The 13,767-nt window shown below is 51.4% G+C and overlaps 1 protein-coding gene across 1 annotated transcript in view; it reads right to left on the bottom strand.

Moving 5' to 3' along the window:
- LOC125282387 (small G protein signaling modulator 1-like) overlaps window positions 1–13,458 on the bottom strand; it is a gene marked incomplete at its 5' end in the record, with an annotated part of 30,167 nt that extends 16,709 nt beyond the window's left edge. The window contains 6 exon segments of the mRNA XM_057309489.1: window positions 3,210–3,355; window positions 5,276–5,340; window positions 7,710–7,848; window positions 11,633–11,762; window positions 12,153–12,400; window positions 13,391–13,458. Of these exon segments, the coding sequence (XP_057165472.1) occupies window positions 3,210–3,355; window positions 5,276–5,340; window positions 7,710–7,848; window positions 11,633–11,762; window positions 12,153–12,400; window positions 13,391–13,458 (796 nt within the window).
- Window positions 13,459–13,767: the final 309 nt, after the last annotated feature.

Here is a 13,767-nt window from a genome sequence, read left to right as displayed (position 1 = left end):
ACCCATTTTTTTTGCAAAAAATCCCAAAAGGTCAGTATAGAATGAACGAACATTTCTACTGAATTTTTAGTCGATGTTGTGCATTGTGTCGATATGGCAGCATGAGTTCAAAGTTATTAACCTTGATTCAGCTCAAAGAAAATTGCTTAAAAGCAAATCAATCCCAAATGAACATTTCCAGCTGGTTCTTCATGCACTATGACTCCTGTGCACACTAAGACGACTTTAACAACTGTTTGCTGTATTGTCCAATAGATTTACTCTCTTTTCAAAAATTCACTTTCAGGCAAAGACTTTGCAGTTATAATTAGTCATGCTGGGCACCCAGCAGGCCCAATCTGTTCATGTTTGTGTGTGTGTGTGTGTGTGTGTGTGTGTGTATGGAAAGTACCAATGACTACTAGAAAGCTACTCTGAAGGGTAGTAGGGTTCTGTTTCCTCCTATCTCTTTACATTCCAAAATTACAAGCATATGTGACATTTTTTAAAAGTAAGCTCAATGCCCAGCATGGGGCTCAAACTCACAACCCTGAGATCAAGAGTCACATGCTCTACTGACTGAGCCAGCCAGGCATCCCACTGATTTTACATCTTAATGCACGTCTTAGATGTACCCAACCACAATGGCAAAACCAGCCATTCTTTTGTCTTTGTTGGAAATTTTAACTTGTATTCTGCAGACAGCCTTGTCAAAGCTGCTTAAAATCCGAGAACTATTTGTGTCCGAGGCTGTAAACGCTTCATTAAAAAGCCACCTGCTTGGGTCCTGGAGCCCACAGCTGGACTCCATTTCCCAGCCTCCCTTGCAGTTAGGTGTGGCCACGTGATGAGGCGCTGGCCAATGGGATCTGGCAGGATGTGCTATAAGCCATTTCCAGGCCAGGGCTTTAAAGGAGCAAGTGTACTCCCTTCAGACTCTGCATCCCCCCATTAACCCTGGAGGATGGTGGGGCCATGAGAATGAAAGGCCCCTGAACCTCTGGAGGGAGGACAAATGCCCACTCGCCAGGAATGCCCACCTAGGACTCCTCACGGAGCAAGAAACATACCCCATGATGTCAAGCAACTGAAAAAGTGGGGACATTTGTTATACTGCTGCTCAGTCCACCCTAATACAACAATGCAACCAAGAAGGGTAAAAATATGGCCCATTTGTGAAAGGACTGCAAAAGTGTTAGACGAAAATTTTTCATTTTTGACTAATTTATTTGATCAACCAACTTGTACTTAGACTAGTACCTTCCAAACTGGGGGGATCACTGAAGCGTTTGGGGAACTTCCAAAAAATATAAATTCTTGGGCTCCACTCCCAGAGATGCTAAATCAGTAACACTGGAGTGGAGCCCAGAAGTCTATATCTTTCGAATTCCTCAGGAAATGTGCACTCTCCCAGGCCCCCGGGGATTATGAACACTGTGACTTTTTTGAGAAAGTAAGCTGGCATATCTATTTAAATTTTAAATGCGTATCAATCAATTTCTAGGAATCTACCCCTGAAATAAAAGCACTAGGCAGAATGGTATGTGCTTATGAAGATGTTGACTGGAGCACTGTTTGAAATAGTTTTTAAAAAGAGAAAGAGCCCCGTTGTCTATCATTAGGGGAAGATTTGAATAAATTATGGGCTACTCATCTGTGAGGTGTTAAGGTGCTAGCATTTAGGACTTCACCTACAGATCTGAAAGACCTCTTTTTTTTTTTTTTTAAAGATTTTGTTTATTCGACAGAGAGAGAGACAGCCAGCGAGAGAGGGAACACAAGCAGGGGAAGTGGGAGAGGAAGAAGCAGGCTCATAGCGGAGGAGCCGATGTGGGGCTCGATCCCAGAACACCGGGATCACGCCCTGAGCCGAAGGCAGACGCTTAACCGCTGTGCCACCCAGGCGCCCCTGAAAGACGTCTTTGATATAAACTGAAATTGTTGCTTAAAATACAAATATAACATCACCTCATTTTAAAAAAATAAGAATTACAGACATATCTATGTAGACATATCTATGAATGTATAAGCACCAGAAATATACATTAGGGTCTCTACATAACTGACACTATTCATTAACTCAGGCGATCAGAACGAACGCATTGTGGCAGAAAGAAGGTAACTAAACAATTTTCGTTTTATACACCTGCATTCTTCCTTGTTTGAGTTGTCCCAGTAAGCAGGCATTCCTCCTGTTGTTCAGAAAAACAGCTAATTTTGGCCAAAAAAAAATGTCAAATAACCCTTCTGTTTGTCCAGGTTTGGGAACCAGTTTGTTTCTCCCAGAGTCCCCCAGCATTCCCAAATCAATACACAGGATAGCACCTTTCCCCAGCGTGGCGAAGCCAGGCCCTCCCCAGGGCCCGGGTGGGAAGGCACCCGGCGGACTGAGCCACCGCGTTCGTCCCGCGTGGAGAAATCAGGTCTCTCTTCTGAAAGCCTGCTGCTGGCGGCAGTGAGACTAGTGTCTATCGAAATCGATTCTGCCTTCCACACCAGCCATGGAGGCACTTTTCCAACAAAGGTCCCTGTGGCCCCACACATTTGAGGGATTGTTCCATATGCTCCCCCCCATCCCACCCACCCCCGTTTCTTGAGACCGGCAAGTGTATCAGCCTAGCCAAGGTTCTAGGAAGTGCTGCAGGGTACAGAAAAGTTGACTCATCTTGTTTCCCAAACTCTCCGACCGTGAAGCTTTTTTCCACCGTAAACACCTTCCTTGTGGGGACATTTGCCTTCTGATAAGAAAATCTTAGAAATCTGTCTCCGGGTGAAATATCTAATGGGAGGATTCTCTGGCCCTGAGGCAGAGGGGCACGTGGCGGGCTTTCCTCCACCCAGCTGCCTCCTCTGACTTCACTACCTCCGTCACTCTAAGTAGTTCAACTGTGCTGTAAGTTCCTTCCTGCTGGGGACTTAAAGCACTTCTTGCACCACTGAGCATACAGCTGGTGCTTAATAAATGCTTGGTGATGGATTCATTCTTACTCCTTCTAGATGAGAATATGTACTTTCCATCCTCCTTGATCCTCACCCTTACAGGCAGAAGTGGGCTGTGGGTCTTGGAACTCTCAAGAAGGGAAGGGCCTTTGCGTTGGGTATGCAGAACCCAAAGGTGTCATAACAGCCTCAAGTCCTCACAAGCAGGTGGGTCTACTGCTCAGATAACCAGACGGTCCCCCCACAGGCTCTGTCTGCCCCACTGCAGACCGAGCCAGGCCAAGCCTTACTGTGCTGTCCTGAAGGTACTGCTCCCAGATCCTGGCCGTCAGCCCGTGCCCAGCATCACAGGGCGAGTCTGGAGACACGATCATGTGATTGACCAGGGCTGACAGGTGGGTCCTCACGGTGGACAGGTGTCTGCAGTAGGCAAGCCCTGGAGAGGGAGGGAGGGAAAGGGCCATCATCCACCACCCAACCCACCTTGCCTTGTCTCATGGATCTCAAAGCACTGCCCCGCCCGCAATCCCAGTGAACCCTCATGACCTAGAAAGTCCCACCATCCCTTTCTTCCAGGCGAGGAAGGGGCTCTGAGGGGCAAAATCCCTTGCTGGCCTGACTGCTTAATAGTTGGGTGAGCCTGGAGACGTCCGATCACCTTTCTTAGCCTGGGCCAGGGTGACATTATTTCTGCCAGAAGCCAAGGTATTTAATCCATGGGCAGAGGCCGGGAAGGGGCGGCAGGAAGGAGGTGGTAAGTGACCCCACAGGCTCGCTGTGCCTCTGGGTGCCTCCAATCTGTCCCAAGGGAGGAGAATGGCAGAGGTGGACGAATCTTGTGCAAAGTGCAGCTGGATAAAGAAGGCCCTGGGAGATGTACCTAGTTTGCTTTCAGAGATGGCTCTGCACTCTTAAAGGGTTTCCCACTAACCTGCTGCCCCTTACTTGCTCTGCCCTGGGCACCTGGAGGGCACAGTGCCTGGTACACAAGAGGCAATCAGCAAATGCCAGAGTGTGTTTGCTCTGCCTGTGCCCCCGCCCTCTGACTCTCCCTTATCAAGGCCCAGAGAGGACCCTTCTGGGGCCTGAGGACAGGCCCCTACCAGCAATGAGGAGGAGGAGGGGGAGGGGAAAGGAGGGGGAGGAGGAGGGAGTGACTAACACTTACACAAGCACGCACTACGTGCCAGGGAGCTGCCCGTACCTCACATACTTAACTCACTAAATTCTCATACAACCATATGAAACAGGTACTCCTATCTTCTCCACATTATAGACGGGGAAACCGAGGCACAGACTGCTTCTGTCTCCTGCCCAGGTCACACTGCTAGGAAGTGCAGAGTTGGGATTTGATCACAAGCTGCACAGCACCAGAACCTGGGCTCTTAACCACCACCAGGGACAAGCCACTGAATGCGATAACATTGTTTGAGATCCCTCTTGACCCCCAACCCTTCCTCCAGGAAGCTCTTCCATTTGGGTCCCATAAATACTCGTCCAGGGCCTGCTCCACGCCAGGCCCTGCATTAGGCACTGGGGATGGGTGATAACAGAACAGGCAAAAATCCTTGCTCTTGGGAGCTCATGCTCTCCCTGCCCCTCCAGGCACTCGGGCACACGGCTGGCCCTGCTATTCCCCAGGCCTACGCAGGATATATTAACACTTTTCTAGAATCCCTGATAATACACACGATTTATCTCCCTCATCTAGGCTGGGAGGCTGGGAAAATAAAACGTGCTAAGAATCAACACAGCGAGTGAAGGAAAACAAACAAAACAGCCTTTGAGGTCAGACAGGCCTAGGTTTGAGTCCCAGCTCTGTCCTGCATTAGCGGTGTGACCTTGGACAAGTCACTCTGCCTCCTTGTGCCTTAGCTTCCTCATATGCTAACTGGAAATAATCAGAATACCTGTATTTAAGCTTTAATTTTTAACTTCTCCTTACTCTTCTGCTTCTGCCCACAGGTGAGGGGAACGGACTTTCGCTGAGCACCCATGACATGGAATGCTGGGTGCTAGGGGTTTTATACAGGCTTCTCTTTTAATTCTGAGAACAAACCCTCTAAGGCAGGCACTGGGGATGCGATGGTGACCAACCAAACCCCTGCCACGAGGAGCCCCATCGTTGGCTGCCCTCTCTAAGAACTAGAGATAAAACTTATGCCCAGTCCCTGGTGGAGGGAGTTCAGGCTCCGAGAAGTCTGCCTAACTTCACTAAAACTAGACACATCCGGGAACTAGGGGAGCCGAGGTTCACGTGCCAGAGCCGGGCTCCTTCCCCCAATACTGATGCCATACAACAGGCATTCGATCAACGTGCCCGTAGACCACAGTGGCAAAAAAGGCCAGTACGCACATCCATAGAAGGCTCTGGAAAGGATCTGGTACTTCATGTTGTCACAGAGGAGCTTCAGCGGTGCCCTGCAGGTGGAGGAAGAGGGGACACTTAGAAAAGACCACACAGAGCCCACGTTTCCTGGAGGAGTGGAGCCCGTTACCCGGAGGGGGCAGATTAAAACCAACCAGCCAAGGGGACTCTGGGGGGACTACTGTTTCTACCCATTCGTCCACTTCACCTATCAGCTCTGGGGTCACTTTCTCCCCAACTCTCTGTGGTTTGCATGGGGCTGATTCGACCCCGTGCAGGATTCAGGCTGGAGGCACAGGCATTGGGTAAGACGTGGTCATGTGATCCGACCTGAGCCAATGAGAACGAGCCCTGGGACTTTCGTTGGAACTACGGGGAGATACACACTCTTTTCTCTGCTCGAGTTCCTAAGCCAGAGGGATGTAGGGCAGTGGCTGCTGGGATCCATTTCTGCCGCTGCATAGGAAGGGCCTGCCTGAGAATGAAACCATCACGGAGGCAGCCAGAGACAAGAGGTGAAGAAACAGAGACATTTGTGTTCTGAGCGTCTGGAACCAACCATGCCTGAAGTCACTGCACCTCTAGACTCCTCAGTTCTGCTGAGATTTTCTTCTGTATTTGAACCAGTCTGCAGTGGGTTTCTGTCACTTGTAGAAAGAGTTCTGACTTCTGAAGTGACCCAGCTAAACCAAACTGAGCCGAACTGGGACTCAGAGTCTGGCTGTTGCAAAGGAGGTGACGCCTCAGAGCTTCTCCTTGCATGGGAATTTGGGGGGGGGGGGCTGTTTTGGCTGAAAGAGGAGAGGGGAGTAAGGCCCTAGCACTGTTGGGGAAATCAAGGACTGCTGATGGGACTGCATTCTCACAGAGAACAGAGTGGAGGAATATCTGCATCTTTTTTTCTCAGGACATCCTGGGGACACTCAGGAAAACTCAACAAGACAGGAACAGGGGCATGGCTAAGGTGTTCCAGTTACACACATGGAGGCATTAAACATGAAAATCACCCTCGTCATGGCCTCAAGTTGGTGGGGCTCAGGCTTGCTCAGTTTACCTAAGAAGAGCACCACACGGACAGCTGTCCCACAGGGGACTTGGCTTGTGAAAGGTGATGAACTCCCCGTCACTCCAGGTGTGGAAGCAGATGCCACGAGAGGGGACACTAGGTTACAACAGCATTTTTCAATGGCCCCTGGACCACAGCCCAAGAATCACTTGGGATTTCTCCAATATGCGGATTCCTGGGCCCCGCACCGACCGACTCAATCGGGGCCCCTAAGGAAGTTGTCTGGGAACCAGTATCACCTCCCGCTGGTGATTCTGATGCACACAAACGTGGGAGACTCTCTGATTACAGGAAAGCTTCTCAAACTGAAACGTGCACACACGATCTTAGGATCCAGTGAAATGCAGATTCTGCTTCAGTAGGTCTGGCAAGATGGACTGAGATCTGCCCCAGGATGCTGCTGCAGGTCTGTGGACCACGTGCCGAAAGCAGGCCCTGGACGACTGCAAGAGTGTGATGCCAGCTCCCACCCCTTAAGCTCCTATGGCTGAAGACAGGACCACCCATGGGGCCAGGGGCCTGGCATGGAAAAAGGGGTTCCACTCTCCCCAGCCAGGCCAGGTGGGTTTGGTGGGAAACAAGACCAGTCTCATTATTGCACTGAGCAGCCCTGAAGACACATGAGATCTGTCGGCCAGGAGATAGATGATCTGGGGGGGGTCTAACTTTATCCAATAAAATAAGAAGCGTCACTTAATTGAACATTTCCAGGGGCTGGGTACCACGTGCTGGCCACATTAGACCAGTATCTGATTTGTCCTTACAATAGCTATGCAAAGCAAGCATTCGTATCCCCATTCGGTGGAGAAGCAAATGGAGGCACATGTGGTTTGCAGTGAGTAGTATTGCTAGTTTCCGCCTTCCAAGAGCATGATAGGGCTGCGCTTCCTGGAATGTTGTGGATGAGGTCAATGAGGCGTGAGCAGAAAGAGTATGTGCTGCTCTCAGGGTGGAGCATTTCATTGTCCTTCAGGAGCCCCAGACCTACCTTTCCCTCTGTCACTGCGACTGGGAATATTCCAGAAGGTGTCGTTCCATCAGCCAGGCCCTTTAATGTGGTGCAAGCAGAGCCCCCAGCTGACCCACGAGAGACACACAGTACGCATGATAAATCAACCTCTGTTGTACTAAGCCATTGAGATTCCAGGACTGTTTGTTACTGCAACATAACCTTGGTTATCCTGACTGATACGTGTAAGGAAGCTAGGACTTCATGAGGCTAGGATTTAACCCAGACCTCGATGATCTCATAGCTTATGTTCCTCCTCTGAATTCAGTGCTGGGCAAGACATGGGTATCTACAAATCTTTGGCAAATCCTTCCACACCCTCCACCCACAGATTAAGCCCCTCATACCTCTCATGGTTGCAGCCATTGGACGAGCCACCATCGGCCAGGCCACTCTGTGAACAGGGTGAGCAGGAGGATTTCTGGGGGCTGGGTTGCCAAAGGGGCGGTAGGTTGCTCACGGAGACATCCATCAGGTCCTGGGGGACTGTGGTGGACAGGAGGGTCGGAGCAAGAGCCCCGGTTAAGCCTATGTGGGTCACAGAAAGCTCATCCCAAAGCAACCAGCTTGCCCCTAGGCCAGCACAGGGACAGGGAAAGACCCTGAATGTTACAGTCAGAGACAGCGACCCCAATCATTATCTGACCCAGACCTGTGAGCCCACCTGATCCAGGGAAAACCACCACCAAGATTTGGGGCCCTCAGCAGACAGGCAGAGCTGATGAGAGCTGAAGAGAGAGGAAGAAGTGGGGCATGGGGGGAAGAGAGACAGACAAGAGGGACAGACCCAGTCCCAGAGCAGGAGGCCGAGCCTCACCATGTTGTCATTCAAGCGTCCTCACAGGAGGCTGACAAGAAGGAAGAGGAGCCTGCTGGGGGCTTCTGGGGACGGCTCATAGTCCCGAGTCGCCAGAGACAGACTCTCTGGAAGACAGAGTCTACCGGGGAGACAGAAGGGAGCCTAACTCAACAGATGAGGCAGGGTGCCAAGGACGAGGGACCCAATGGAGCTCCTGCTGATGAGGCCACCTGCACTGTCCATCATCCTGAGCCATAGGGCTCTTCCATCAACAGGTCTCAAACAGGTGGGTTACCCCCACCCAGAATCACGTGGCGGGGGGCTTCTTAAAAAGCCATGCCTGTATCCTACCCCTGACCTACTGAATTTAAACCTCCTGGAGATACAGCCCTTAAATCCGTATATCCAAAAAAATTTTGATAACAGCAGCCACGTTCGAGAACCAAGAGAGCATGACTGATATCCTAACACGGACACTGGTGACTTGTGATCACATGGTCCCAGGATGCAGCACTTGGAGTGTCCCTCACCGCCTTCCCTGCCAGCTCCATGGAAACCGCCCCGTCTGCAGAGCCGCATGACAGACACAACGGTGACTCACACATTACAATTTCTATCACTAACTTCCTGGCCTCCTGGCAGTTCCAGACAGGTGCAAACATTTTATTTTCTCTAGGACAGGGCTCGGGAAACATTTTCCGTCAAGGGCCAGGCAGTAAACATTTTTAGGGTTCGTGAACCATTTGGCCGCGATCATAGCCACTCAACTTTGTCATCATCATGCAAACACAGCCATCCACAAGCTGCAAACACGTGAGCGTGGCTATGTTCCAATAACACTTTATTTATGGACACTGAAATCTGAGTTTCGTATTTTTACAGGTCACAAATATTACTCTTCTTTTGATTTTTTTCAATCATTAAAAAAATGTAAAAACCATTCTTAGCTCATGGGTCGCACTGAATGAGGTTGGCTCCGGCCCCTGGGCCCTGGTTTGCCAAGTCCTGACCTAGGAGATTGAGAAGGGTGCACATCTGTCCCACAGGCCCTGCCCCCTCAAGGATGACTGGTAATCCCTGGCCTCTTCCCTTGGGCTGCGAGGCTGGGAAGTTATGGACCCAGGGCCACTTGTCATCAGAGCTCAGTAGCTGACAGGGCCCAGCCCTAGCCACTGTTAGTGCAGAAAGCTCCTCCCCAAGCTGATTCACTGATGAGCTGGCCAAGAAAGACCAGTGAGCCCCTGTAAAATGTTCTAGAAAAGCATCCCCAGTTCTCCGCCAGTCTCAGGGAAGCATTGATCAGCTTCAGCAAGCTGTGGCCAGTATGCCTTGGCCCCGGCCCCAGCATCTCACACTCCACCAGCATCACCAGTGGACCCCTTCCCTATGGACCCCACAACACTCCAAGCTGCATTCTGCCACGTGGAGGCTGGACAGCGTGAGGGCATCCATTTGTCTCCGGCTTCCCTCGTCCTGGGGACCAAGACTCAAAAGACAGCATGGCAGAGGTGGCCAGCACCCAGCCCCAGGCATGGGAGGAGCCCAGACATTACTGGGGGGCTGCTGCTTCCGGCCCGACACGGGGAAGGTGGTGTCCCATCTGGCTCGCGCCCACTGACCGCCCCTGGCCACCACCAGCACGGACCGGCTGGTAGGAACCACCGTCCTGGCGGGGCTCGCGGAGCCGGGGGCAGGGCTGCCCAGGGGGTCAGGAGCAACTTGAGACACAAAACAAAAAGCACTAGTGAAATGAAATGTCTGAGGTGGGCAGAACCCTGAAACAGCCAAAGAACCCACTCCTCGGGGCTTGATCTCCCCCCTGCCCGGCTCTGCACAGCTCCCATGTATTGTGTTGGCTTTGAGGAAGAAAGAACGCTGATGTTTATAAAATGCCCTACTGTGTGCCGGCTGCTGTGCAGGGATTGCTTTATCAGCCTTAATGCCCCTGTGGGAGATGCATCTCTCCTCCCATTCTGCAGAGTGGAAACTGAGGCTCAGAATGGCAACACTACTGAACCATCCACGGCCCCAGCAGGTGGTAACTGGCATAACAGCTCTTTCCGACCGAGGTCCCCTTTCTCTTTCTGCTAACGACAGCTATCACTTACTGAGAGCAAATATTATTATTATTATTATCCCCTTTTACAGATTTGGGAACTGAGGCACAGATGGAAGCATCATGCCCAAGACCACCCAGTGAACAAATAGTGCAGCTGGGATTCTGACCCAGGGCATCAGACCCCAAGACCCTATTCACACTCTCCTGACCGATATCCCCCCTCAACCTCATCCATCCTCTGTCCAGACCAGCAGTTCTCAACTGGGGCAATTCTGGCCCCTCAAGGACATTTGGCGATGTCTGGCGACATTTTTTGTTGTCTCAACCTGAGAATTTGCTAGATGCTATTGGCATCTATCCAGTGGGTAGAGACCAGGGATGCTGCTTGCCATCCTATAATGGACAAGACCCCCCCTCCCAAACACACAATTATTCATCCAATGTGTCAACCCCGCCCTAGGCCAGCTCTGTTCAATAGGAATCTTCCCTGAGCCACCAGCTTATTTTAGAAGTTTCTAGTAGCCACACTAAAGGGGGGGAAAGAAACAGATGAAATCAATTTCAACAGTATATTCTGTTTGACCTAGTGTATCCCTAATGTTACCATTTTAACATAGAGTCAATATAACATTGCTGATGAGATATTTTACATTCTTTCCTATTGTTGCTCCAAAGTCTCCAGAATGCAGGGTGTCTTTTACACTTAAGGCACATCTCTCTTCGAACTCGTTGCATTTCAAGTGCTCGGGAGCCACACGTGGCTCACGCCTACCACGCCAGATGGTACAGACAGTCTCAGCAACACAGGAGTCTGAAAATGCCCTCCTCTGACTCTGAGCCTGTCTGCACGGTTCAGAACTTGTCTTTGCCTCCTCTGTGCACACAGACCGGGTGGTGGAGACAGAGGCAGGAAGACACTGAGAGGGGGTTTAGAACCATTTATGGCCCCTCATCCCTCCCACAGGGCCAAACTCTTCTCTCTTATTACTTGAGGCAGGCATCTGCAAACTTTTTCTATAAAGGGCCAGATAGTAACTATTTTTGGCTTTGGGGACCATACGGTCTCTGTCACAACACTCCCACTCCGCTGCTGCGGTGTGAGAGCAGCCACACACAATATGGATATGAATGGGCGGGACTGTGTTCCAATAAAACTTTATTTACAAAAGTAGGCCGGGGGCCGAATTTGGACCACAGGAAGGAGTCTGCCCATTTCTGATGTAGGCACTTCTTCAGAAAGGACGTCCTTGTTCTCAAAGATTCTGAAAACCATACATGACTGCTTGTGTTAGCTCTGTGAGGCTCAGGCCCCTGGGAAAAAAACCACTTGTCCTCTAGTTCCAAACACCTGGAATCATTTTCATGATCAGCTAACATCTGGATCCAGGGGGCCCAGAGACGGGGCAGCTTACCGAATTCAGACCGCATGCCGGGGCAGATGGTCCTGAACACGTAATCTGTGGCCTCGTCGTCTTCCTTGTCTGAAGACGTGGACTCGGAACCCTGAGGGCTTCGCTTGCGCAGTTTGGGAAATACTTTGCCCTGAAAGAAGGTGTCCTATTGCACAGTCCTTGGGATACACCTGTCCCCACAATCTGCACAGCCTGAGGGTTTCAGTGGGGTGTGTATGTGCCCACAAAGCCACTTAAGGATCCATGGGCAAGAATGACCACTCCTCCGGGTGCCTGGGTGGCTCAGTCGGTTAAGCATCTGACTCTTGATTTCGGCTCAAGTCATGATCTCAGGGTCGTGAGATCCGGCCCCAAGTCTTGGGTTGGGTGCGGAGCCTACTTGGGATTCTCCCTCTCCCCCACCCCTCCCCCACCCTGCTTGCACACACACGCATGCACCTCTCTTTCAAAAAATAAAGAATGACCACTCCCCATAGCTGACCCCCACCCCAGCCTCCCTGGGTCCCCTGTGATCACTCACCTTTCCCCGCTGAGACCAGAGTGGAGGGTCCAGCTGCCCATGAGGGAGCAGCCCATTTTCCAGGCACGAGAGGAACTGCAGGAGGTGCCCTCCCTTGGGGAAGCAGAAAGGCGGCCTCTGGATCCCGTCCTGGCTGACCAGCACCACTGTCCCGCCGCTGTCCACTGCCACCACGACCCAGCCAGAGGAGATCCAGCGGGAAGTCAGTATGAGGCATGGGTATGGGGCCCTCCCGGCATACGCATCCCCCCAGGCATGTCAAACCAGACCCACAGACCTGCTCCAAGGCTCTGAGAAAGGCCTGGGCAGAAGGTCAGGGCCAGTTTTTAGCCCCCGCCAAGCCTCTTCCACCCCACCTGCCACGGTCACTGACCAGGAAGTAGAGGACATGATCCAGAAGACTATGTTTGGCCCCGATGAAGTCACCCCCCAAAGGAAATGATGCCCCTAAACATGTGATGTCCCTCTACACCCTCAATCACCCTCTACGAATCAGCCTGACCTATTTCTTCATGGAGGCTTGCAGACCTATCCCTTCTCAGGGCAGTAGTTGACTTGCTAGCACGTATTGAGCGCTTACTGTATATAGCACAGCATGTTAAAGGCAGTGTCTTACTGGAATACTCAAAATAGACCTATGAGGTATATCTCTTATTGTGTGTTTTACAAGTGATGAAACCAAGGCTCAGAGAGGCGATGTAATTTGCCCAGGGCTGCACAGTAGGGCCTGGATCTGAACCCAGATCTGTCTCACTAACTAAGCTTCATGTTTTGTGCCTTGGTGGGGCATGGATCACTTGCTTTCTACAGCAGGATGGCCTTTTGCTTGTTCTGAATGTGCCTTCTCTGAGCCTTAAAGGAGAACTCTAGTTATTAATCCCAGATCTTGAGAGCACAGGCTTTGGAATGATAAAGACCTGATTTCGAGTCCAAACTCAGGAGTTCCCGGGGTGTGTGACCTCGTGCCAAGCTGTTTAGAGCCCTGCTTGGCACATCATAAGCGCTCAATAGGCGTGAGCAGCTAATACCATGGGTTTGGTGCTGAGCCCTTATCATATGTCACAGGATGTTCACAACAACGCCAGGAGTAGGTGCTGTTGTGATTCCGTTTTACAGATGGGGAAACTGAGGCTCAGCGAGAGGTCACTTGTTTGAGGCTGCACAGGTACTAAGGAGGTGGGGCCAGGCAGGGGAGCCAGGAGGAACACCCCAGCCCCGTGCTCCCCCATGGTCCCTACCTTGCTGATGGCAGTGCAGGTACACAATCTCCTCCAGGCAGATGGTCATGGCATAGTCCCAGTAGACGCTGGAAGGGGAGGGATGGTTAGGTCCGCAGGATGCCTGCTCACTGATTCGTGGCAAAGGGCCCAGGAGGCCACGAAACCACACCCATGGGCTCCTGCACCCTTCTCACTAGGACCCACCTGTCTCCAACATCTGTATTCCAGGCTTCCCAGAATCCATCTCCCCTTCTTTGGTCCCAGCACCCCAGTTTTCTAAGGACCACTCCTCTCTTAACCCCAGTCCATGTGGCTGAGGCGGAGTCCACCCACCCTCTATGCCAGGATTCCAGGAATGGCCATCTGACCCCAGCCTGGCCGGTCAGCATTTTCCA

Source organism: Ursus arctos, unplaced genomic scaffold (genome assembly GCF_023065955.2).
Source record: "Ursus arctos isolate Adak ecotype North America unplaced genomic scaffold, UrsArc2.0 scaffold_84, whole genome shotgun sequence".
Lineage (NCBI taxonomy): Eukaryota > Metazoa > Chordata > Mammalia > Carnivora > Ursidae > Ursus > Ursus arctos.
This window is presented reverse-complemented; position numbering and strand designations above follow the sequence as displayed.